The sequence below is a fragment of the Equus caballus genome, chromosome 30 (genome assembly GCF_041296265.1).
Source record: "Equus caballus isolate H_3958 breed thoroughbred chromosome 30, TB-T2T, whole genome shotgun sequence".
Lineage (NCBI taxonomy): Eukaryota > Metazoa > Chordata > Mammalia > Perissodactyla > Equidae > Equus > Equus caballus.
The window spans coordinates 18,545,134-18,571,153 of record NC_091713.1 but is presented as its reverse complement, the minus strand read 5'-3'; the positions used below and the strand labels follow the sequence as shown (position 1 = coordinate 18,571,153).

General features: G+C 40.8%; 2 protein-coding genes across 11 annotated transcripts in view; one reads left to right on the top strand and one right to left on the bottom strand.

Moving 5' to 3' along the window:
• The window catches only part of AIDA (axin interactor, dorsalization associated), a 44,919-nt gene extending 39,470 nt beyond the window's left edge, over positions 1-5,449 (bottom strand). The window contains exon 1 of one of the 3 annotated variants that reach the window (XM_023632711.2): positions 4,858-5,449. In XM_023632711.2, coding sequence (XP_023488479.1) covers positions 4,858-4,967 — 110 coding nt within the window. In that variant the 5' untranslated portion in view covers positions 4,968-5,449. The remainder of the gene's footprint in view (positions 1-4,857) is intronic. The other 2 variants (XM_070256037.1, XM_023632713.2) reach the window with 2 other exon arrangements.
• BROX (BRO1 domain and CAAX motif containing) lies at positions 5,198-25,627 on the top strand. 8 transcript variants are annotated; one of them, XM_023632707.2, is made up of 13 exons: positions 5,198-5,601; positions 7,638-7,777; positions 10,639-10,745; positions 11,357-11,453; positions 14,453-14,548; positions 15,570-15,642; positions 16,676-16,781; positions 17,479-17,568; positions 19,301-19,386; positions 20,345-20,426; positions 20,977-21,127; positions 21,985-22,144; positions 23,125-25,627. In XM_023632707.2, exons 2-13 carry the CDS (start codon positions 7,677-7,679, stop codon positions 23,209-23,211), a joined length of 1,236 nt encoding a protein of 411 aa, XP_023488475.1. In that variant the 5' UTR covers positions 5,198-5,601; positions 7,638-7,676; the 3' UTR covers positions 23,212-25,627. The 8 variants fall into 8 exon arrangements, with proteins under 8 accessions (XP_023488475.1, XP_023488476.1, XP_023488478.1 ...); XM_023632708.2 differs by having other exon boundaries at positions 5,205-5,601; positions 7,661-7,777; XM_023632710.2 differs by lacking the exon at positions 5,198-5,601 and adding an exon at positions 5,950-6,053 and having other exon boundaries at positions 7,661-7,777.
• The last annotated feature ends 393 nt before the right edge of the window (positions 25,628-26,020 follow it).

Genomic DNA, 26,020 nt, shown 5'->3' with positions numbered 1-26,020 from the left:
CAGCCGTTTGGACAAGTAAGCAGTTTCTTTAAAAAACTGTACACAAATTTACCATGTGAGCCAGCAATTCCACTCCTAAGTATCTATGAAAAATGAAAATATATGTGCACACAAAGACCTACATGTGAATGTGCACAGCAGCATTACTGATAACAGTCAAAAAGTAGAAACGATCAAATGTCCATCAACTAGCGAACGGATACACAAAATGGGGTATATCCAGATGCAGGCGTCCCTCAGAATCCTCAGGGATTGGTTCCAGCATCCCTGTGGATACCAAAACCTGCCGGGATGCTCACGTTCCTTATATACAATGGCCTAGTATTTGCATATCAGCTATGCACATCCTCCTGTATACTTTAAATCATCTCTAGGTTCCTTATAATACCTAATACAATGTAAATGCTATGTAAATAGTTGTTATACCGTATTGTTTAGGGAATAACGACAAGAAAAAAGTTGGTACATGTTCAGTACAGATGCAACCAACATAGGCCTTTCAATCTGGGGATGGTTGAATCCTTGGATGCGGAACCACAAACACAAAGGGCCAACTGTAACGTAATGCTATTGAGCAAGGAAAAGGAATAAAATACTGACACACGCCACAACACAGACGAATGTCAAATACGTTATGCTAAACGAAAGAAGCCTCCTGCAAAAGATCACATATTATATGATTCAATTTGAATGAAAGGTCCAGAGAAGACAAATCTTTAGAGACAGAATACAGACTAGCAGTTGCCTAGGATGAGAGTGGGCACATGGAGCGATGACAAATGGATACAAGGGATCTTTCTGGGGTGATGGAAACGCTCTAAGTCTGACTATAATGATGGTTGCACAGCTTGGTAAATTTACTAAAAATTCGTTGAATTGTACATGTAAATGGTGAATTTCATGCTATATAAATTAAACTTCAATAAAATTATTTTAAAAAACTTTTTTTAAACCTAGGCAAAAATAATAATTTTCTAAATCCATAACTGCACCATTTTAAGACAAAGTGAGACCAGATTTTGTCACTGAGGGAAAACCCAAATTCTCTGGTTACCAGACAAGCAGGTAAAAAGAGTTGACATTCTATTAGTAAAGGTCAGAAATCTATCAAATCTTCTTCTCTAGAGAATAATCTCACCTCACAAGGATGCCCACAGGTAAAACAGGACTATTCTCAAGGGCGAGTTTTAAATATGCTTTAAGCACACAAGCAAGTGACCAATAGAAACCTCAGGGCAATGCACGACCGATTAGAACTAGCTCCCCTCCACCAATCTGTTCCAGGCTACTACTTTCATAAAATATAATAAAAATTATCGTGAAGATGCCAAATTGCTCTAAAGGTTCTAAATCTTAAATCTCAATTTCTTTCTTTAACTTGTTGCAGACCAGTAACAGTGTGCAGACCAGCCGCGATCAGTGGACCACACTTCGAGTAGCACTGATATAAGGCATAGTAAAGATGATCAACGGCAGGTATTATCCTGTCTTCGAAATAACCTATTCATTTAACAAATATTTATTGAGCATCTCTGTGCTAGATTAATATCTCAGGATTGATCCTGGGAAACAGCTGATTCTGAGCAACAGAGTCATAGCACTCTACTGTAAGGTGGGGGTCATGCACCCCCAGGCTGCTGAATGGAGCTGTTTTTCACTGGCCATGTATATTCTAGACAGCAATTTCAGTTTTGACATAATGTGTTTAAATCTTCCAACGGTATTTTGGCATCAACTCTTTAATGCTCTCACAGGACACTCTTGAATCTGTCTAGTCAATAGGACACAATAATTATATAACATCTAAATAAACAATTATTCAATGACAGCCTCATACTACCCTGGACACTAAGTATACAACAGAGAACAAAGGAGACAACCCCTTCCGTAGCTTGCCCTCAAAGAGCTTACATTCTAGCGGGGAGAGAGACAATAAACCAAACGGAAACCAAAAATATATCGCATTTTGATGCTCATAACTACTATGGAAAGAAGCAGGATAGGAGGTTAGCATGTGCAAGACAGAGATAGAGGGAGTGGGGTGGACAGCAGGCTTTGCAATTTTAAATAGGGTGGCCAGAGAGGGCCTCACTGAGAAGATAACATGTGAACAAAGCCCTGAAGGAGGCGACCAAGCGACCCAAGCAGATAATGGGGGAAGAGTGTTCCAGAAAATGTACAAAAGCCTCAGGCAGAAGCACGCTTCAGGAAACAGCAGAGTCGGGTAGCACTTACCCTTGTCATAGTTCTGTACTAGCAATACCCAATTACTCTAAAATCCTTCATTCGACTCTCAGCGCCCTGAGGGTGGAAATCAAACGTTACTCATCTTTATACCCCCAGCTCTCCCTTAGTGAGTGATGAAACTGTTTAAGCCATAGTATTCTTACAGTATGATAGTACAAACATATTCATCCCTCCTCCAGTGAACTCGCTCCTGTATGTTGTACAACCATAAAGACATTGCTGCCTACCAATTAGAAATGCCCATCATCCTAGATTCCTTCCTTCTTCACTCTCTCTGCCCAGTCAGTGACTAAATCCAGTTATTTCTTTACATCACTTAGTGGCCCCCCCCCACCCCCCCATAGGGTCTCCTTTCCTGCAGCCCTTCCTTCCAGATAATTCAAATCAAAAAGACAATTTGCCTTTTTTTTTTTTTGCTGAGAAAGATTAGCCCTGAGCTGCCATCTGTTGCCAATCTACCTTTTTTTTCTTGAGGAAGATTAGCCCTGAGCTAACATCTGTGCTATTCTTCCTTCACCTTATATGTGGGTTGCCACCACAGCATGGCAGACGAGTGGCACAGGTCCACACCTGGGAGTCAAACCTGCAAATCCAGCCACCAAAGGAGAGCACCCTGAACTTAACCACTATGCCAGGGGGCTGGCCCCTGCCTTCATTTTTTAATATATTAATTTTGAATTCAACCTCATTTTCTATGTAGCTTATATGTTTACAAAAATTTAAGCCAATCATTGCATATTTCTATTCAAATTTGACACTGGCAGTTTTTATAATAATTTGAGAACTACTATGAACCGCAAGTTTAAAGGTTAATACTGAGGTCCAACAGCAGATTTGTAAGTGCCTATTCCTCTCATTGACATGCTGCTAGAAATTCCAGCTAAACAGCTTGCATACTCAGTTCTCCTTTGTAATTTCAATTGGACATGGTATTCTTCACTTTCCATTGTAAGGTCTGCTGCTGAGCGCCAACAGCTGCTAAGTCCCAACACACAACAAGGGAAAGGCAGCTTTACACTTTAGGGTACACAAGTTCAGTTCTCACACAGAACGAGGACACAGGTGCTCACGGTCTAACTGGCTACAGTATGGAATGGTATGTTCTCTGGGAAGGAAGGAGATCTAACCTGTCCTATTCACTTCCACAACCCATCTTAAAGTTTCTTCAACACTATGCAGGAGAGTAAACAGGATTTGGAACAAAAAAAAAAAACAAAAAAAACCCCCAGATTTCAGTGGCATAGTTTTGTGATCCTAGGTAATCTGTTTAACCTGAGCTTCGGTTTCCTGGTTTTGCAAAATGAGAATAATAATATACTCACTGAGCAGTTACAAGCGCAAGTGAAAACGCAACACAAATGCTAGCAGTTGTTACACATGGCAAAACTGCCCAGAGCCCGGCTGTTGTCAGGACTTTCTGAAACCACCACAGGCGATTCAAAGTCAGTAAGATGGGGTAGAGACGGTCTACACGTTTAAATTACCGTAATAGATTAAAAATAAATAACTACGTATTGTGGAGAAAGGATCAAGAATTTAGATCTTCAGAGTACCAATCTGTATTCTTTCTAGAAGACATTAAGGGAAAAAAGACTTTATTCACACAAGGTTTCATACTTGGGAAAACCTCAATAACTTGCTTTAGACCAAGAACTAATTAACGGCAACAGATTGCAAACAATAGCATCTTAGTAAGCAGTTCTCAATTTCATTACAATGTGCGAAAAACTAAGCAAGACTTTACAGATAAACCTTGTCTTTTCATTTTAAAAACATCCCTGAAGTTTTTGGGGAGGGGAACAGAAAGGGAAAGAAATAGGACTTCGGTTGATCAAAGAAACTGGTACTCACATGCACCCTGCGGCTATACATTATACACAGGAAAAGGAGGAGGGACCCAAGGAGGGAGTGGTGGCTCCCGTGCGTGGTCTATTAATTCACATTTTGCTCTCCTCTGTTCACATCCTGCGCGGACTCCACCCAAAGCGATCGAGCGAGGGGGTGGGTGGGACTCACAGCCTCGCAAATAACAGTCCCAGAAACCGAAACGGAATCGAGGTGAATTGTGAAAACACGGCTCAGCACAAAGCGGGGTGGAGAAGGGGCGCGAGAGGGGCCCCTTCTTTTGGCTGGTGGGGCACCCCCTCCCCTCCATCGCCACCAGTCCCCTCCTGTCCTACACAGGGGCGGAGGAAGGCACCGTGCACAGAGCAAGGCCACTCATCCCTGGGACGTGGGCGGAGAACACACAAGGATTCCTCGGAGATTCGAAAAGAGAAACCGAGGGGCGGCAACCCGGGAGAGGCGGAGGAAAGGAAACCGACTGCGGAGCGGGGGGCCCGCGGGACGGCGGGGAGGACCGAGCAGGTGGCCCGAGAGGTGGGGCCGGCGCCCCAGGAGAGGGGGCCACCTGTTGAATGGCAGGCCCTGTGGAGGCGAGGGAGCCCCGAGGGCTGACCGCCGTCCCCGGGGCCAGCGCGCCCTCGGCCCCGGCGCTGCGGGCCCCACCCTGAGCAGCCGAGGCTGCAGAGCGAGGAGACACCGACGCAAGGAAGGGGGGGCGGCGGCCGGGGCCGGGCTGGCCCGCTCCCGCCGCCGTTAGTCACTCACATCTGATACTCGTCTATCGCCTCCACCAGCTGGCCCCAAGAGTCGAAGTCGGCGCCTCTCCTAAAACTGGCGCCCCAGCGCTGCAGCAGGCTCCGGGTCACCTCCGACATGGCCGGTCCCCACCCCGACCCCTCCCGCCCCGACCCCAGCACGGCCGGGCTCTAGGGCGCCATCCTCCCCGGGCCTGGCCCCGACATTAACGGGGCCAGGAGGAACCGCTACGGCCACCACCGCCACCCGCCGAGGAGCCGCCCAAGCCCATTTGCCGCCACAGCCAAACTTTGCGGCTCCGAAGCGGCAGCCCCACCGAGGCCCCGCCCCCGAGGCCCCGCCCCGCGTTAGGTTGAGGCCGCCCCGCTCCTCCGAGCGGCCGCCATCGCTATTGCGGCATTCCTCCTCGGTTTGGGAGGTCCGGCGGCCTCTGCTCTTTCTCCCTGGGAGAGAGACTGCCGCTCAAGAGGGAAAACTAGGGAGGAGGAACCAGGAGAGGGCTGAGGAACGGAGTGTTGGAAGGGGGCTGCGACAACGCGGCGGCCTCCGCCCCGAAGCGGTGCGCACTGCCGCCTCGGTAGCTGTCATGGGCGCCCGGGCCACGTGACTCCGCTCGGCGCAGGCCTGGTTCCCGTCGCTCGTCGCTCTAGCTCAGTAGCCTCGGTGCTCCGACTTCCTCCCCTCGTCGCTTGCGGACGCGGACACTGCCTTTCTTCCCTCGAGGGGACTGCTGTTCAGACTCTGGGGAATCCGGTAAGTGTGTTCTAAGGACGTGCGTTTCCCAGTAATATCCCTACCCCTGTCGTTTCCCTGGAGTCCCAAGCAATAGAGTCACCCCCTTACACACAGTGTCCATGGACTCCCGGATAGGGGTCCAACAGCCTCCTTCTAATGCCTTGAAACAAACGAAAGAAAATCCCTGTTGGCCCCGCGAATCGAGCTAGATTTGCCGAACCCCTTACCCCCGTCTCCACTGGCAGTTGGGGGTCTTATAATCTAACAGGGGCTTGGTCCCCCGCCGGCTGCCCGCCTCTCGCGGGTAGGTAGTATCGGCTGTCCACAGAAATGCCTGTTCAGGAGGAGGGGCACGCTAGGGTTGGCGCCTGCGCACGGCCGCCGCCCGCCGCCTGCACGGGACCCTGCCGGGAGGAAGAGGCTGGGTGGTAAACAGGAAGTGGGTGCTCAGAGCTCGGGGCGGCGGTCAGGTAGGCTCCCCCGGGGACCCCGGATCTCCCCAGTGGGGGACCCGTGTGAGTAATCGATGTTCTCCTGTGGAGGCGGGTCAGGTGGCAGCCCCGACCCGGATGTGGTGCTGGTGGCTGTAATGGCACCCTCGCCGCTGGGTGGGTGTGGTGTTCTTGCACCCCACCCTCCGGATTCCTGAAAACTTGGGTCTCAGAACGGGGAAAACGGGGCAGGGGCGGAGAATCAGTACTTAACGTTCGTCATTCCTAAAGTGCAGATAGACAGAAACTCAGACATTTTCATCCAGGAAGTGGGAGGCCGCCTCGAAAGAGTATTGGTAGGAAATTTGCTGTCACAAAATTCAGCGTATTGTGTGCCTTTATCTCTGACAGCTTGATTGACATGCACGTAAATGCTGTATTCGTTTACTTAGCTTATAAAGGAGGTTTACAGGGTTGATGTTTACACGATTGCGACTATTTTTTTTTAAAGGGCTTGTTAAATGTTTTGAGTCATAAATGAATTTGCCCAATTTTTCATTGTGTACACAATGCATTTTCTCTTCATTAAGTACTTGGTGCTCTCACAAACCGGTTTTGTCCTGAATAAGTAAACATGGTAAGGGAGGAGTTTAAAGTTGGTATGTCATACACTGCAACCCACGTTTTCTTTCTCAATAAGAAAAGTCGACTGATAACATTATATAATGGCTTCAAATTAATTAACCCTTATCAGAATTTCTTGTCTGTGACTTCCTGGAATCTAATTGCTATATTTAAGTCTTCGGTTAGGCTTTCCTGTATTATGTTCACTGTCTGCCCAAGGACTTTTAGGCAAGTGACACACTACTTTTTTTTTTTTAATTCTAAAAGATGTGGAACTTAATTTTTTAAAGTTAGCATTTCACTTAGTTTTTCAAATATTTTGGTTTTTAGGATAGAAGTTATTGATCAAGTTTCTTGTCTTTTCATCATAAAAATACTGATTCTTACTAGCTATTCTGTGGAAAGTGTATTTATTACAGAACACAGGCTATAACCAGTCAATTGGTGTCAGCAATATCATGTGGGAAATACAGAGAATTTAAAACTTCTTTCTTTCAAGTACCTTAGCAGTCTAAATACGGGTCACCATTTGAACCCATTTTGGAAATTACATTCATCTCGTCCCGTGCCCTTCTCACTTCCAGCTGTTCAGCCAGAGGCTAGTACTTTGCTAAAGTGTCGCTGGGGACCAGCGACATCAGTATCTCAGTTACTACCCCGGATTCCTGAATTAGATAGAACCTGCATTTTAACAAGGACCCCCCCCCCCCGGTGATTTTTATGTACATTAAAGTTGAGCATTACTGCTCCAGTATATTTAACATTGTGGTTACTGTGGACAAATTTCCAAATGCTGTTTATAGGCCTGATCTAAATATAGACTGCTTTAAATAGACAATTAAAACAAGATTGACGTATGGCAATGAAGCATTTTATTTATAGATGTGTGTTTTATATACATTTTATATAAAAATATATGTATTCTGTAGTAAAGTTTTATTTTAAAAATTACTTTTATACTATTTACATTGTTAAATGTTTTATCTTTAATTTTTCTAGATTTCTTACTTTTTTGTCTGTAGGGAACATCTGGAGAAAATGACACATTGGTTTCATAGGAACCCATTAAAGGCCACAGCTCCTGTCTCTTTTAACTACTATGGTGTAGCCAGTGGCCCTGCTGCTTCAAAAATTTGCAGGTAAGTAGTCACTCTCATCAAGTAGTGATGGGCCACCCTTGGGTACAAGGTACTTTTCTAGATCCCCTGGGCAACACGGAAGTATGCAGCACACTGTCCCTAACCTTAGGCTCCTTGTAAACTTATAAATGGTGGTGAAGAGTTACATCCTAGATTATTTCAACTTGGGCAGTCATCTAGCCCAGGGTCCTTGATTTTAGATCAGTAATGGAGTCCCAGAGAAGCTACAGCCATCACAACAGAAGAGTTAAGCTGTATATTACAACAGGACAAGAGACTCCACGCAGTGGTAAATGGATGTTGTTAACTGGCCAGATAGTAAATTCATTGGGTTCTGAGCAGGGGGAGATCCCTGTGACCCGGAGTAGCCTTCAGGGCGTTCATGTAGGAGAAAGGACTTGAGCTGGAGTTTAAATAAATTGTATGGCTTAGATCAGGAGTTGGCAAACTATGTTCCATTGGGACTGGCCCTGTGGCCGAGTGGTTATGTTAACGTGCAGCCCAGGGTTCACTGGTTTGAATCCTGGACACAGACCTAGCACTGCTCACGCCAAGCCAAGCTGTGACAGGGGTCCCACATAGAAGAACTAGAGTCATTTATAGCCAGGCTGTACAACTGTGTACTGGGGCTTTGGGGAGGAAAAAAAGAGGAAGATTGGCAAGAGATATTAGCTCAGGGCCAATCTTCCTCACCAAAAAAAACCCACCTACATTCCACAGATTTGGCCCACTGCTTATTTTTACAGAGTTCTGTTAGAACACAGCTGTGGCACCCTCTCCCCCATTTATTTACATATTGTCCCTGGCTGCCTTTGGGCTTTCCTCTCCAACAGCAGAGTTTAGTAGTCCCATTGGAGACTTTATGACCCATAAAGCTTAAAATGCTTCCTTTCAGGCCCTTTGCGGAAAAAGTTTTCTGACCCCTGATTTAGATAGTAAGACGGGAGCGGAGCATGTCATTTCTGTCAGGAAAACCTTTGTTCTAGGAACAGTGAATAGAGCAGTTTGACTGGAACAGAAGAGAGAGACGCAAGAGAGATTTCAAAGGAGGAGTCAGCTGGCCGGATTGGCTGCTTTGCTCTGGGAACTTGAAAAGGCGTCAGTCTCTATGAGATATAGAACCTAGATGATCAAGACATTGATGGTACCAGTAAAGGAAAATCAAAGGAGTTGCTGCTTTTTGTGGAAAGAAGTAATTGGAGCAAAAAGCAGAAAAACTGGCTTATTAATCTAGACCAGTGGTCAGCAAACCTTTCTTGTAAGTGGCTAAATAGTAAACATTTTAGGCTTGTGGACTACATACAGTTGTTGTTGCGTGTTCTTCTTTGTTCATTTTTACAAAAATAAGCTGTGGGCCATTCAAAAAAACAAGTTACAGGTTGTAGTTTGCCAACCCCTGATCTTAGGCTTCTAGAGGCTGGTCCCAGCTTAACTGTTTCGTCTCTAGCTTTGGGCAAGTCTCTTAACTTCTTTGGGTCTAATTACTTATCTATAGAATGAACAGCCTAAATTAGGTATTTCTAAGGTACATTTTTCTCAAATTCTGTGATTTTAAGACGAATCCAGCTTTACACAAGTTGGGTTGCAAATGATGATTGAGCTCCTACCTGGAAATAGCTAGCAAACTTTCTGAGTCTAGAATAAGTCTTAAGAATTCAGACTTTCCCAGTCCGGGAATTACTCCTTCCCAGTTTCTAGTTAAATAACAGCAAATTCATGAGGTAGCGCATCCTGTTTGGTTCACCTGTCTGTAATTGTTGGTATAGACTTTCTTGGAATAGGGCTCCTTAGAGCAAGTGCCAATGAAAACCACTCCACCTAGACCGTTCAAGATGAAGTCTGTGCTCCCTTCTGATCATCGCCGCTGCATTATAGCCCTCTAGCTTTTAAAGTATTTGAAACGTTAGTGTTCTTTCACCCAACAAAGAACTTTGAGTACGTGCTTTGTCCTAGGCACCTCCCAAGGTCTGGGCATACAGTCCCTACCCTCTTGGTGCTTAAAGTTTAAATATAGTCTGTCTTTAGTCATTTACATGCAGGTGTCTTCCATCATTGTCCGTGTAATATAATTTTTGGAAGCCTCGCTGAGGAAGTTGCCTTGAAATGAGATGTGCAACTGGAACAGGGCCGAGTTAGAGCGGATGATGTAGATGCAGGGTTGGATGTCAAGTTGAACTAATAGATGAGACCTCACAAGAGGGAAAAGCGGAAAGCCAAAGACTGAACATTTTTGGATGTGGGAGTGAGAAGGGGACATAGGAAAAAGCATAAAAGAAACTTTTAGAGAGAAGAGGGGAACCTGGGAAATTTCGTGGTATTGGAATCAAGGGAGAAAAGAATTTCGAGATGGAAAGGGTGGGTCTGCAGCCTTTGCTGCTGAGAAGTAAAGGAGAATGCAGACGAGGCAGCAGTTCTGAAACGACTTACGGCCGTGTGCTTTTACATGTTCTTTATGTGTGTATTGAATTATGGAATACAATTTCGTTTTTAAAATATGGTTTTCTCCTTAGTGGAGTATATTTTGATATAAGATCAAATTTTGAAATTTTAAGGAGATACTAAAATCATGCACAAACATGTTAAATTTCCATTTTCAAATAACTTCTTGTGAACTGATCAGTTTAATTTACTCATTCCTAATTCCTTCCTCCCATCTTAAATGCTTGTGTTTGTTTGATTTTCTTAAATTAAAACTAGCTGTATATTTTTATACGTAATTGTATCCATGATTTGCCCCTTTAATTGGACTGAGTTTACAAATTTTAGGACACTTATTACTAGAAATTTCACTCACCTCCAGTGTTAGTCCTGGTTACCTTCATTCCTCTGTACTTAGTATGTCTCTTTCTGTCTCCTCTGAGTGACTTGAGGTCATCCAGAGCACGGCTGCTGGAACTGTTCACTGATTTGAGCTGTAATCCAGAAATGATGAAGAATGCTGCAGATTCATATTTTTCACTTTTACAAGGTTAGTTGTTTATATGAGCCTTAGATTTGTTTTTGTTTTTTTTTTTTTGAGGAAGATTAGCCCTGAGCTAACATCACCACCAGTCCTCTTTTTGCTGAGGAAGATTGGCCCTGAGCCAACATCCATGCCCATCTTCCTCTAGTTTATATGTGGGACACCTGCTACAGCATGGCTTGATGAGCAGTGTATAGGTCGGCACCTGGGATCTGAACCGGCGAACCCCAGGCTGCTGAAGCAGAGCACGTGAACTTAACTGCTACGTGATTGGGGAGGGCCTGAATCTCAGAATTTTTAAACAAGCCACTACGCAGAAGTTCACATTTAATTCTTAGACATTTCACATTTGAATAGTTTTCTAGGCTGTATTTAGCATGCTTGAGTTTCAAAAATGTGAGAATGTAAGGATGGTATATGGTCTTTCCAATGTTTTGACAATGAAACGTGTACATATTTCATGTTGCATTACCTTAGGAGAAGGTGTGAGATATAGAAAAGGAGAGAGAGGCGAGGAGTTTCAGTCGGGTACCTGGAAAAGTCATTGTCTGAAAAATGTTCTAGAAAGAACACTTGATATTTCTTCTAAAAGGGAAATGTTTTATACCTTTTTATAGGTTTCATAAATTCATTGGATGAATCTACCCAAGAAAGCAAGTTACGATATATTCAAAATTTCAAGTGGACTGATACATTGCAAGGACAGGTTCCAAGGTAAGCAATACTAATGGTACTAAATTGAAGCCATTTCTGTCACTGTTTAGCCAGTGGTTGACTCTTAGGCTCTGTATTTGAAGAAGTAAAATATAGATCTGATCAGCATTTTCTCTTATCAGGAAAGTAATTGAAAACTTTTGACCGGATAGATTCCATTAAGTAAGAATGTAATTTGTTTCTCCTGAACCAGATCTTTTTTTTGAGATAATCAATACAAATATTAACTAGAATTGAACAGCCTTGACTTTTAGTAACACAGAGAGAATGGCTTGGGAATTTGGGACCCAAACCTGGCCTTTAACCTCTGCCTACATTCAAGTAGGGAAGAATTGTGGGTTTTCCCTACTTTTCTGTTCTGATGGATAACTCCAATGTCTTGGGTCAGTCTCTGTCTTTCTCGCTTTCTCCCTGATTCCACCCCAGCTCTGTACTCTCTCTTTTGACTCACAGTGTTTGTTTTCTTCCTAATTTCTCTGCACTGTTTTTGCTGTTTTCAAAAACTTACCCTCAGAACTTTCTTTTCACTCCCTTGAAATTAATTAGAAGAGATCTAATTATAACAGGAAACAGATCATAAAGGTGCTAAATTTAACTTTTCTTTTTTTTACGCCTTGGGTGGTTTAAATGGTCATATAGCTTTATCTCAGTTTGCTTTAGAATTACCGTTTAATAAAACCAAAAGGGGAGGAATTGGAGACTGCTGAAGAGCAGGGCAGGCATTACAGAGGGAGAGTGTGGACTCTGGCCTCGTGCAGACCTGGGTGCAATCTCGGGTCTTTCACTGTGTCAACATCTGCTTTTGCAGCTGTGTGTTGGGGTTCCAGATACAGGGCTTTTGTGCAGAACAAAATAGGAAAATTTATGTTAAGTGACTAAGATAATGCCAGGCATACAGTAGACATTCAATAAATGTTAGTTTCCTTCCTTCCTTGGGAATATTGTACTAGAATTAGTAAATTGGGTAGAAAATTGGGGACTATGGATCCTTTCCAAATTTTAATATTCTGGGATATGGTTTTCCAGGTCCTCATTTTATGCTTTTCTTTATGTGACCTGTTTGTTCTTCATCTAAAATTAAGGGATACTTTTCTTAAAAAGACTTTTTTTATAAACAATCAAATCTCTATCATTACATTGCAAACCTTTGGCAGATTCTGAAGTGTTTTGCATTACGTAAATTTGGCACTTTTTCCCCACCATGCCAAGTTTCAATTCCTTGCAACAGCATTTTTCAGCATAGTTTCAGAAGACAATGAAGAATTATGTGGTACTAATACTGAATATTCATTATGTCTGACATTTTTAAATTGCTTTATTCTTGATTGCTACTCATTCAATAGAAAGTGTGCTATCAGTATTTATCTGTTCTGAAAAATGTTTATTCAACTATATATGCTCTGACTATTACTTAGATGTGGTACAATAGTAATGGAGTGTTTGGGGGCGAGGCAGATTGGACTAGATGAAGGAGAAGGGAGAGGGTTACTCGTGGGACTTCATGTAAGTTAGCAAAAATACCTTATTGTTTAAAGGTAAAGTTATGAATTAGATATGCCTAATAGATTACCAGATGTAATTCATTTGAAACTTCTCAATGCTGAAAAGAATAAACTATTAAACTATGCATTAAATATTTTTTCAGCAGGGTGAAATTGTTTTAAGAAGTTTGTTCATAGCTGTTTGTATGTTATATATTAAACAGGATAGTTTATAAGTTATTTTTTAATTACTATATGTTTTGTAAAAAATCTTTTTTTTAAATGTAAAAAAAGTTTCCATGTCTCCATTCCTTTTAAGATGGAGGCAACAACTGAATAAAAAATACAAAGTAGACTCGTGATTCGGCTTTCTTCCCTTTGGTGATTCTTCTGTATCTGAGTATTATGTGTATAAAATAAGGGTTTTCTGTTTCATTACTTCATCATTTGAGATAAAGTTTTCAGGCTTTTATCAGAACAGTAGTGATTAAAAATTAGTATTATTTGCTTAAAAAGCTTTTCCAATCTTCTTTGTAATAGAGTCTGAAGGAAACAAAGAAGATATAAAATATACTTGTTTTTGAGACCTTTTTCCTGGTAGAACGCTGATCGGCTTGGCATTCAAACTCCTGCAGTTTCCCTTCGGCTTGGCTTTTTGCCCATCTTCCCTGCTGCTCCAGTCAAGCTAGTTGGGTCACTGCTGTCAGAAATATCTTTGTACTTCCTTGTGCTTTAACAGCATCATTTCCTCAGCGGGGATGTCCTCCTTCCCTTCCAGCTGTCTTCACAGCACAGTTCGGATTCTATATATACCATTAAGCTTTCTTTAATCCGTCTAGCTGGAAATCATCTCTGCTCTGAATACCATTTTCTTAAATCAGCTGGGCACTTGTTAAAAATGCAGATTCTGGGCCCCTCCCAGACTTTCTGACTTTCTGGAGTTAAGTCCCAGAAATCTGTATTTTTCTTTCTTTCTTTCTTTCTTTTTTTTTTTTTTGGTGAGAAAGATTGGCCCTGAGCTAACATCTGTTGCTAATCTTCCTCCTTTTGCTTGAGGAAGATTGTTGCTGAGCTAACATCTGTACCAATCTTTCTCTGTTTTGTATGTGGGATACTGCCACAGCACAGCTTGATTAGCAGTGTGTGGATCCATGCCTGGAATCCAAACCCATGAACCCTAGGCCACCGAAGCAGAGTGCATGAACTTGACCACTGCACCACTGGGCCGGCCCCCAAGAAATCTGTATTTTTAAAGCTACTCTGTGTACAATAACCTTTGGGAACTACTACTCCCGTGTTTACTGTTATGAAGTATTTACTGGGCCGTCACATTTAGTCATTCATTGTTAATTGTGTGTGTGTGTCTTATTTCCCTATCTGTATTAAACACAAGGACTGTTTTCTTCCTTTTTCAGTTAGCATACAGTTCTTTATAATTTTGAGTTGGATCTACAGTGGGCTTCATGTAGAGTTGTCTCAATAATTGACAAAATTTAACGATCATGTTTATACTTCTAGTGCCCAGCAGGATGCTGTTTTTGAATTAATTTCCATGGGGTTTAATGTAGCTTTATGGTACACCAAATATGCTTCAAGACTGGCTGGAAAAGAAAAGTAAGTTAAAAGGGGAGGGCTGTACACGTATGTGTTGTTTTTCAAATATATGGAGCTTCATTATGAAAAAGTCTAGGCTATTGATAAAAAGTACCACTTCTGATAAGTGAAAGGTTGCCTCATAATGTTAGTATTTTAAGTATCAAGATTTTGTAGCCCAGTGTTAAAAGGGGGGAAAAATTTAATAATCTTGTCATGGGGAAAGTCTTTCTAAATAAAACCCCAAACCAAGAAAAGGAAAAGATTGAATATTTGACTACGTGAAAGTACCATAAACAAAGTTAAATAGCAAATGACAGATTGGTCAAAAGAAATTGCAGTGCCTATGGCAAATTGTTTTTATAATGTATACTCTTAAACATCAGTAAGGAAAAGACCAGTGAATCAATTGGAAATAAGCAAAGGCTGTAAACAGGCTATTCACAGAAAAATAAATACAAAGGCTCATAACTATGTGAAAGATGTTTTGAAGGATTAAGGAATAGTGAAATGAAGTAAAATGAAATACAGTTTTTGTAACAGTAAAAGTAGATATTTGCAGTACGAAACTGGCAACTCCCAGCTGTGGTGCATCTGAACGTGGGAATAATATGCAGCCATTTAAACATGAAGTTGGACTGTATGTGCTGATGTAAGTTTATCTCTAAGGTAATTTAGGTGATTAAAACAAGAGCAGAGTAGTGAATCTTGTGTATGTGTGTGTTTTTTAAGTGTGTGCGTGCATTGAGAGTGTAATATTTTATGCTTGTCTGTGCACGGAAGATTATCTGGAAGGGAAAACAAGAAGCCGTTGTCCAGACCTTTAGACTGAGTCTCTCTTTTCTTCACTTGTAGCGTTTTCTGTTTGGATATTTTTCATGTGCATTTGTTACTTCTTTAAGTGTCAGATTAGACTTTTTGAAAGAAAGCTAGTGGTGAGAAGCGCAAAGGACTAATTTGGTTTTATGATAATGTGTTAGTTGTTGGTTTTAATACCAGACACAGGATTCATCCTTTAACTGATGTGATCACTGTCTTTAAGCGTAACAGAAGACGAAGCGAAGGAAGTCCATCGCAGCCTGAAAATTGCAGCTGGGATTTTTAAACATTTGAAGGTGAAATAATAATACAGTAATAAAAAAATATGTTATTAATGCTTTAATTCTTGAATAATTGTATTTATTACTTTGGGGGATGGGGAGAATTACTTCATTATGTAAAAAGAACTAGTGTGTGTTCTATTTTCCTATGTGGAGTACCTTGTTGTTGAGCGCAGCCAATTACAGAGCATGAAGTCTCCATTTTAGAAGTCGCCAGTGAATTTTACAATGAGAAAATTCAGGTTGTAATTCACTGCTTATTTTTCTGTGTCTTCTGAAAAGATCAGAGAAAACAAAGCACAAAAATTGATGGTTCTTAACATTTCTCTCTGCTGTCAGCAGCAGTTGCCAGGGGCAGTCATGAGTCTCCAAAACTAACTTCTGAGTGTATTCACTGTCTCTCAGCGAAAATGCCAGAAGGGCCATCAATACGTACTGCTTGTATTAAGTTGCCTGAAGATGTGATGGGAATGAGGGCAAAGACTAATGTATTTTCCAACCGCAATTACTCCCACCTCATTCTGATTAAACCACTATTTACTCAAGGCCTCCTGGAGGCCATTGTCGGGTTTTCTCATGATAAAATAAGATGTTTTTACAGTGATTAAAAAGCTGTGATTCCGAGTTAGCTGTAGAATTGTAGTCTTCTTTGTATCGACAGTTATCAGTGTGAATGACCAATTCTGGCTGTCCTGCAAAAGGGAGCTTTGGTTAGTGTTTCAGTTCAACGTTTTCTAAGATGAAAATGTGAGTTGCGTATCTAAGCAATCTATTATGACCCAAATTTTGCTCTTGAATTTCTTGTTTTTACAAAAGGTTATGAAAAGCTTTAGAAGTTTTTGTATACAGAACTTCTGTTTATACAGAAGTTTATACAGAAATATAAAAATACTCTGTAAGCTTAATATTGCTCCTTTTTAGACAGTTTTTGTCCATACCCTAAATTTCTGATAAATCCTCAAATTGAATGTCTCATAACTTCTGTTTTCTTCATCTCTAACACCTGGATTAAAATAAAATTTGGCTTTTTTTTTTCTTTCTCTCTCAGGAAAGTCATATCCCAAAGCTTATTACACCTGCAGAAAAGGGGCGGGATTTAGAGGCACGACTCATAGACGCTTATATTATCCAGTGTCAGGCTGAAGCTCAAGAAGGTATCCTAAATATTGTAAGGTTGTTGGGTTTTTTTTGAAGAAAGTCTGTATTAGCATTTAATTCTTTTTTTAAAATCAAATTAGCTGGAATCGAGTGTCAGGTTTTGAGAAATTTATAATGAGGACTAATATTACCATTACCATTTGCCTTCAGTTTTAGCTAGCAGGAAAAAACCTTACAATCTCATGGCTCTTTTTAAGAGGATTTTGATTTCATGCTGTTTCTGACAGCATAAAATTAATTCTGTAATTCATCTTTTTCCCCTCAGCCTTACTCATTCCTTTTGCTCTTCCACTATTTGGCTTACCTTGAAATCTTCACCTTTCAGTGGCAGAAAATAAATGAAGACTTATGTGAAAACAGTGCAGAAACTTTGTCAGCTTGTGTGTTCTTTATTTCAAAACTCTAGTGCCCTGAATTTTGTAGTAGTAATTTTCTTACACCATGCTATTTTGTACTAGTAATTTTGTGTGATTAGCTAGGAATTGGCTAGTGATTTATTTAAAGAAATGATTTCAAACCAACAAGATCAGTGTTTTCTGTCTGTTTGCATTTTCTGTAACTTACATTTCATGTGAAAACTTCTAACAAATTATTAAAATCCCAAATAGATTGTCACGCTGTCTTTGCTAGTGAACTTAGGGTGAATGCAAGTGACCTTATTTACACGTTCACTTGACTGTGTTTATGTTACAGTAACAATCGCTCGAGCCATTGAACTGAAGCATGCTCCTGGACTAATTGCTGCGCTGGCATATGAAACAGCCAATTTCTATCAAAAAGCTGGTAAGTTTGTAATGCTGTTGTTACATTTTCAGTCTTTAGATTTTTCAGATTAAGCTCTTGGCTTAATAGGGAACAAGCAAAACAAAAAGATTCTCAGAGTATTTCATCATTGGAAAACTGGGGACAATATCTGCATTATATTATTAATCTTAGGTAAAAGAAAATGAAAGAATTAGAGCTGGGGCTGGCCCAGTGGCATAGTGGTTAGTTGCATGCTCTCTGCTTCAGTGGCCCAGAGTTTGCAGGTTCGGATCCCAAGTGCAGACCTATACGCTGCTCATCAGGCCATACAAAATAGAGGAAGATTAGCACAGGTGTTAGCTCAGGGATAATCTTCCTCACCAAAAAAAAAACAAAGCTGTTTACAGTTAACGTGCTGCCTAACTTCTAATGGAAAGGATGATACTATACTTTGTAACCAGTTATATCTAACAATGATGCAGCTGTTTTCCTTTGAAACTTTTTTGGTCTTTATAACAACCTTACAGTTACTATCCTTATTTAGACAAGAAACAAATCTAGAGAATTTAACTGCTAGCAAGTGGAAGCTGGGACTAGAAGTCAGGTCTTCTCATGAGCCTGTTATTCTTTCCACTCATTTACTTAGGAAAGATGTGTATGTTTCTGTTTGTGGGGAGGTTACTATTTTAGTTGCTGGATACACAGAGCTCAGTAGAATAGATTCACTGTCTAGGGGAGGAGACAGACAAACATGGAACCACAGTATTATGGCATGAAATAAGGTTGTGACAGCAATGAAATAGAAATCTAGAGGATCTGGGCATGCTAGAGAGTGCTTCCTATAGGAAGGTGGTGTTTTAGCCTTATTTTGAAATATAAATAGAAGCTGAAAGTTGGCTAGGAAGCTTTAGCGTATGGGAAGAGTGGAACATTCTATAGTATGTACAGAGAGAAAGAACTTAGCACATTGTGGGACCTATAGACAGATGCTCTTAGCTGAAACACGGGATGAGTGGTAGGAGAAAGGGGTTAGGAAAGTAATGCGGGTGAAGTCACAGATTGGGTTGGAATCCTGTCTACACAGTCTGTCCTTTATTTGGTAGATATTTGGGACCCGTTAAAAAATACAAAGTAAATGTGACTTGATTGGATTTGAATTTATGAAGGAAGGGTTGCAGGATGAGGAATGGGCTTGCTTGGTGTAGGAGGAGGAGGCTGACTCTGCTTTTAGCACTAGGAAGTTAGTAATTGTAGCCTGTAGAGGACGTGATGAAAGCTTTGACACAGCAAAGCGAAATGGAGAGGAAGAGAGAGCTGAGGGACGTTTGGCAGGATATGTTGTGTGTGTGTGTTTTATACACAATTCAATGACAGGGTGGTGAATGAGAGGAGAGTCTCCTTCATGTCTCTGACTTGGGTGACTAGACTACTCTTTGCTGTACTGTATAAATTTTAAAAAAGAGATAATAGCATAATTTGTATTTACCTTGAAGTCTTAGTTATGTCTATTTTTATGGTTATCTTAAATTTAAGGTACGTTAACCATCAAATCAAAGAAGTGCCTTGGTATCTATCCAATCTCATTATATAGTTAAAATATAGTTATGGTAAAATAAATCACTTTAAATAAAGCAAGGTTTTTAAAAAACGTGGAAATGCTTGAGTCTTCGGCTTGAGTGGCATTCTGCCTTTAGTGTCTGAACGCGTGAACTAGGAGTCTTCTAGTGAAGCAGGGTGAAATTATATTTTGCTTTTTAAAATGTAACTTTAGATCATACTTTATCCAGTTTGGAGCCTGCATACTCTGCTAAATGGAGAAAATACCTTCTCTTGAAAATGTGTTTCTACACAGCTTATGTAAGTATTTATAATCCTGAAAACAATGTAAATTACTGTCTTTCCAGCCCCTTGAGTGCCAGGTCTGTCAGCTCGCCAGACTCTTCATTAGCATTTTACAAATAATAGACAGCGCTCAGTGAGTGTTCCCCAACAGTGCAGCCATTGTGAACTGAAGTGGGTGGACAGAGATGGCGTCGAATCGCAGAGCTGGGTTATGGCAGTGGAATTACTATTTGATTCAATCCCACTGTTAGGCTGGAACCTTCTGCATACGTAATGAGAATTCTCTCACTTGTTTCATCCTGTACGTGAGAAAGATATTTACCGATTCTGATCTTAAGGCCTACCACGCAGTGTGTCACGTGGGTTGGTGAAGAACCATTAGTAAGCACCCTTTTGGAAGTTACTTATCAGTCTGTTATGCCCACCAAACAAACTTACCTGTTTGGTTGATTAGAATATCATGTGAAAGATAATTAAAACCCTTTTTGAGATCTAAGTAGATCTATTTATTTATTATAATCTGTTTGCAGGCATCCTTGTACGTCCTTCACGCGCAATCCTTGCAGTGATAGAGACATTTAGAGAGTGAATATGTCCTACTTCGGGCTCAGACATTTCTCTTAAAACCTGGTTAGACTTTAACCTCAGAATCCGCCCCCCGCCCCCGTCCCTGCATCAGCAAAGTAATTTCTCTCCTTCATCCACTATGCCCTATTTTTAAAAACAGGTTTCAGCAAATGCTTTTTGCTCTCAGCCCATGATTAGAAGGCTAGTTTGACTCAAGGCTTGACATTCCACTTTTTATATGAACAGAGATGGGGGAAAGCTTGCTCAAGTAAAAAAATGTAAGGGATTGCATTGATACTTCAAACAATAGACAAAGGCATTTATTTATCTGCTGCATATATAAAACAATGATAGTGGAAAGCATCATTTGGGGAAAGATTGACTAAAAGTTTGCTTCTTTTATCAGGCTTACTGTTACCACGGTCAGACTTTGTTGGCTAGTGATAAATGTGGTGAAGCCATCAGGTCTCTCCAAGAAGCAGAAAAATGTAAGTATTCCTGCCAGACTGTTAACTCCCTTTTTAAAAACAAATGTGTCATGAGCTGGCCTGGTGGTGTAGTGGTTGAGGTTGCGTGCTCCGCTTCGGCGACTCAGGCTTCGCCAGTTTGGATCCCGGGTGCAGACCTTTGCACCACTTGTCAAGCCACGCTGTGGCAGGCGTCCCACATATAAAGTAGAGGAAGATGGGCATGGATGTTAGCTCAGGGCCAGTCTTCTTCAACAAAAAGAGGAGGATTGGAGACAAATGTTAGCTCAGGGCTAATCTTCCTCAACCAAAAAAAATAATAATAGTTTAATGCAAATGTTGTGTCATAAAGGGGAATAGGCAATTAAAAGAGATTTTGGCTGAGTTCATGAAAGAGAATGGGAATGAGAATTGGAGGAAAGAAACAAATGTTCCAGAAACCCAGAACCTGTAGAAAATACTCACCTCCCCCTTACACCATTATTGGTATTGCTGTTGTACTAGGCAGAGAGCGGTAACATTGCCCACCATTAATTATAATCCACTGGCTTTGGCTCCCTTTCCCATGCAGTGTATGCAAAAGCAGAAGCGTTATGCAAAGAATACGGAGAAACCAAAGGACCTGGCCCAACAGTCAAACCCTCAGGACACTTGTTCTTTAGGAAACTTGGAAATCTTGTCAAGAATACACTAGAAAAATGTCAGAGAGAAAATGGATTTATGTGAGTACACCTCAATATTGTTTTAGTAATAATAATAATATATATAATGTTTAAATATTAATATTGTTTTAGTAATGTCACCGATTGTTAGTCTCTATTTCCGAAGATTGTGTGTCAGACTGCATTTAAGTTTAGCATTGATTTTTTCCTTTAAATTGGTGATAAAGGTCACTTGTTTTGGACCTTTTATTCTGCTTCTGATGATGAGGTATAAAAACAGATTTTAAAATGTCAACGTGAGTTGCTAACATATATCCCACTTATGCGGTCCTCATTTTCTCTGTTTCCCTGCCGTTCCTTCTCCATGTTTATATATATCTTCTCCACTCCCTTTGCATATTCATCTCGCTCTGGTTTCAGCTCCCTATAAAGTAGGGAAATTAACTCTTTGTCAGTCCTGCCCAGTCCTTTCAAGCAGTTTTCCATTATTCAGTCAGCTTTGTTCAAACTTCTCGTCACCACACGTGGAGGTTGGTAGAATCGATTTTGTCCCTGCTGTTGTCTCTTCACGTCCTTCCCCTTACATTCTGCATCTACTCGTGCTGAGCTCTTGAACACGCCTCGTTTAGCTTTATCACTTTCTTTGGAAAGCGTCCCTGAAACCCCAAATACAGGTTCATTGCCCCTCTTTTGTGTTCTCGTGGCACTCTACATCCATCACAGCTGTGATGACATTCTGTTGCAGTTGACAAGGCTTCTTCACTGTGTCACCTACTCACCTGTAAGCCACAGGAGGCAGGAAGATCATCTCTGTCTTAACATTAAATTGTCATTGTCTCACACAGGGTCTTGAGCACTAGGTACTCAAATAGTTAATGAATAAATGAATGAATTGCTATTTCAATTGCTTTTTCCAGTTACTTTCAAAAAGTTCCCACAGAAGCCCCACAGCTGGAACTCAAAGCAAATTATGGTCTCGTGGAGCCTGTACCTTTCGAGTTTCCTCCCACGAGTGCACACTGGACCCCGGAGACGCTGGCGGCCTTTGATCTCACCAAGAGACCCAAGGAGGACAGTGTATGAGACTGGGCTTTTTCCATTCATTCACGCGAGTTGAAAAAGAACTCAGAGTTACCATTTTGATGTTTTCCCTATTTAAATAGACGTACCTGTATTTCTGAACAGTAAGTTCGCTAATTCCAGTGCTTGCTGTAAGCTGCTGGAGAACTCTCTTGGAGATGAGACCTTCTAGCCCTCAGTTGTCTTCTGATTTTCTACATAATTGACTGGCACTGTTTTCAGCACATCATCTTGCCTTTTTATAATTTGTCAGTACTTCCTTAAGAAGACTATGGGAGAAAAGCTCTCACAAGGATGCCTCATCCGTGTTTAGATTACCATAGCAAAACTCTGGTTTTGATGTTGCATAACGCAAGGTATTTGAAGATTTGACCTAATTTCACTGTCTGATGAAATCATCCAGGGTTAAAATAAGACGGCTTCTATTCACTTATATCTAAATACCTTTTGGTGTACTAAGTCCAATGGTAGATTAAGTGGAAAATTTGAAGTTTGACTAGCAAAAGATGAGGGATCTGGCAAAAAAGGGAGTAGGAATTATTTTGAAGCCACATCTCCTTCTTTGAAATCGGGTTGTTTTTTATAATTTCCTACCCATACTGAAACATTATTCCTTAAAATAACTATCTTTGTATCCTGTTCAGCCTCTAAAATAATGCCCTGAGAGAGAGCCTGTTACTGTCATAAGTTATTTCCAAACTTACGGGTGCACATGCGTGGCTTCTCCCTCTTCAGAGAGACGCTGAGCGCCATTAGCTTGATTTTTCCCCACCCATTTAGGCGTTCATCCTCACTGAAATGTTGCTTTCTGATTATGTCTTAAATTGCATTGATATGTAGCTTCTGGAGCAGCTTTGTCAATCTTGGGATTGTGTAATTTAATATAGCATCTTTTCAAAGTCTGAAGTGGAAAGATCTAGTGTTTGTTTTCCAAATCTCAGTTAGTGTACTTACACTGTATTTTTCTTTCTCCATAGACCAAACCCAAACCAGAGGAAGTGGTGAAACCTGTGAAGGAACCAGATATCAAACCTCAGAAGGACACTGGGTGCTCCATCTCCTAAAATGCACCGAGACCAGTGCCCTTGGAATTTCTCTGCTAGTAGATGAGATAAACTGGGGAACTTCGGTCCCTGTTTCTTGAAATGATTTCTCTGAAGCCTATTGATGATTTAGTACATTCAGAGAGAATCTGCCTTCAGTTTATTTGTTCTTGATTTTTAATATAGTGGAGGTAGTTCGTACCTTGTTTCCAGACTCGTTTTTATCAGGACAACCTTTGGAAGATTTTATTGTGCCTCTAAAGGGCGTATTTGGGTGTTGGGTTTTTTCCAAACTCTGGGTAGTAGTAAGTTTCAGGTTAATATGTCATAGGCCAGAATCGTGTGGTTTCAGGTATGTTTTTGTATCTCCACAAAAAACATTTATTTTCCTTCCTCTTATTTGATACCAGAAGAGGGACAGGAATCAGTTTTAACAGAGGCAGTTTGTTTCTTTCACCATTATGTTGATTGTAGCACAGACTTCTTAGGTTCCGAGTCAGTTGTCTTTTCTGACGGAAAAACAAGTCATTTATAGTTAAAGATCAGAAAATGTCATTCCAGATCCCTTGCATATGTTAGACTCTATAATTTACTCGAAAATCAGTGTTGATAGGTCTGCTGAGCCCATTTAGGAGCTCACTCCTCTTCTGGCAGCCCTGTGCTTCATTTCAGTCTCCAGACACCTGCACTGCTTTTTACGAGTCCCTTTTCTAATGGGGTTTTTTACTTAGAGAAAACAGCTCCTAGTGTTTCTATATGAGAGAAAACGGAGTGAAAATGTTTCTGCAGAAGTCAAACAATGCACAGTGTAAAGAGAGAACTTGAAACCTAAACGAGGTGGATTGTCCTGAACCGCACTGGTACCTCTGCTGCTCTGTTACAGAAGTTACGGTCCAGTGCCTTCCTCACCTGATTTCAGTGTGCATTGTTTTTGTATGGTTTCCTAATAGACATATCCTGTCGGAGTTGTACTGCTTTAGGCCAAAAGCCATAGGAAAAACTTACCCAACAGATACAGTATGATCTTACTGTGATATTTGAAACAATTAGTTTAATATATACACAAACTTGGGAAATAGTGGATGCATAATACTTTAACAGAAGTCACACAGCTGTAGGTTTATCTTCCTTTAATTATTCTCCTGGGCTGTTAGCTAGTTTTCCTGTTATAAATGACAGATTGATTCACTGCATAGGAAAATAATCATAGGAGTGTATGTTGAGAGCTCACCGTGTGCCAGGCACTGTCCCGAGTACTTACGTAGATAAACCGTTGAATCCACACATCCCCCCTGTAAGAAGTACGTGAAATCTGCATAAAGTGTTGAAATAGGAATAAACATTTCATTATGAAGAATATCTAGATTATGCCTATCTGAATCAATATTGTGTTCAAATAAATGATGACTCCAATCATAGTTTATACTCCTGAAAAAATCTACATAAAATCAGTGAGGGTTTTTTTTTTTGTCTTTTTCTTTTTTTTGAGGAAGATTAGCCCTGAGCTAACATCTGCTGCCAATCCTCCTCTTTTTGCTGAGGAAGACTGGCCCTAAGCTAACATCCATGCCCATCTTCTTATACTTTATATGTGGGACGCCTGCCACAGCATGGCAAGCTGAGCAGTGCATAGGTCCGCACCTGGGATCTGAACCGGCAAACCCCAGACCACCGAGGCAGAGTGCACAAACTTAACCACTGCACCGGTGGGCTGCCCTGAGGGGTTTTTTTTTAATACATGGAAACGCTAATCACTCCTTGCTGTAAAATATTTAATATTTGAAGCTGCAGTTTCTGAATAAGTGGAGTAATTGAACAGACATTTAATTTGATTTTGCTGTCTATAGAAAAAAATGTTTTAATTAAATTTCACTGTATTTTTTTGTGATACATACTACAAAATCCTTCATCTGTTTCCTGGATGCCGCTTAATGACAGAACTTTAAACAGGACTTAAGGCCAGCCTTTTACTCTGCCTGTAGGACCTATTTATCTTAGGTACTGGTGCTTATTAGCCTAGTTACTAAATTTTCATATTGACATTTTTGTGGATCAGACAACCACATATGGAATGAAAACGTGAAATAACATGCTCAGTGCTTCTGTAAAATGCAGCAAATACTGGTATTACTTTAAATCAATAATTGGCAACTTTGACTTGAGCAGATAATATTCTGGTGACTCAGCAAAGGTGACACTTTGTGACTAAAATAGCCCGTTGTATATAATATTCTTTGAAGTGGTGTTGGAAGCTTTGGGAAGTTAAATGTAAAGAAGTTGCATGGAGGTTAGAGATGTAACTATCTGTGTTAACTGTTGTGTACATTTCATCCTTAGTTTAACGCGGATAATGACAGCTAACGTATCCTGCTAAAGGTGTTGTTTGTATAATGAATTATCTTTTTATTTATGAAAATAAAAGCAATTTTACTAACAACTTCATTGGAATTTTTGGGTTTTTGATAAATATTTACCATTATTAAGCCAGTAACAGTTAATACAATGCAGAATCATAGTTCTTCAAAGTATCATTTTAAAATGATGGAAGCATTTCGCATCGGTTGTTTCAGGCTCATGAGTTCATGACACATTCAACACTCCTTGACCAATTTGGCTTCTATTTATGTTTATTGCTAACTGCCTCTTAAATCTCCCAATAAGACTTCGAGTAAGATTGGCCTGCGTATATCTTATTCCCGGTGTTACCCAGTGTGATGCAGTGTTGTGTATGTGATAAGCCAAGCCACGGAGCTGTTTATCCCTAATTGTGCTTTTGAAAATACCGCATTTCTTATCTCTCTTAATATGGGCATAAAAAGAAACTTGCAGT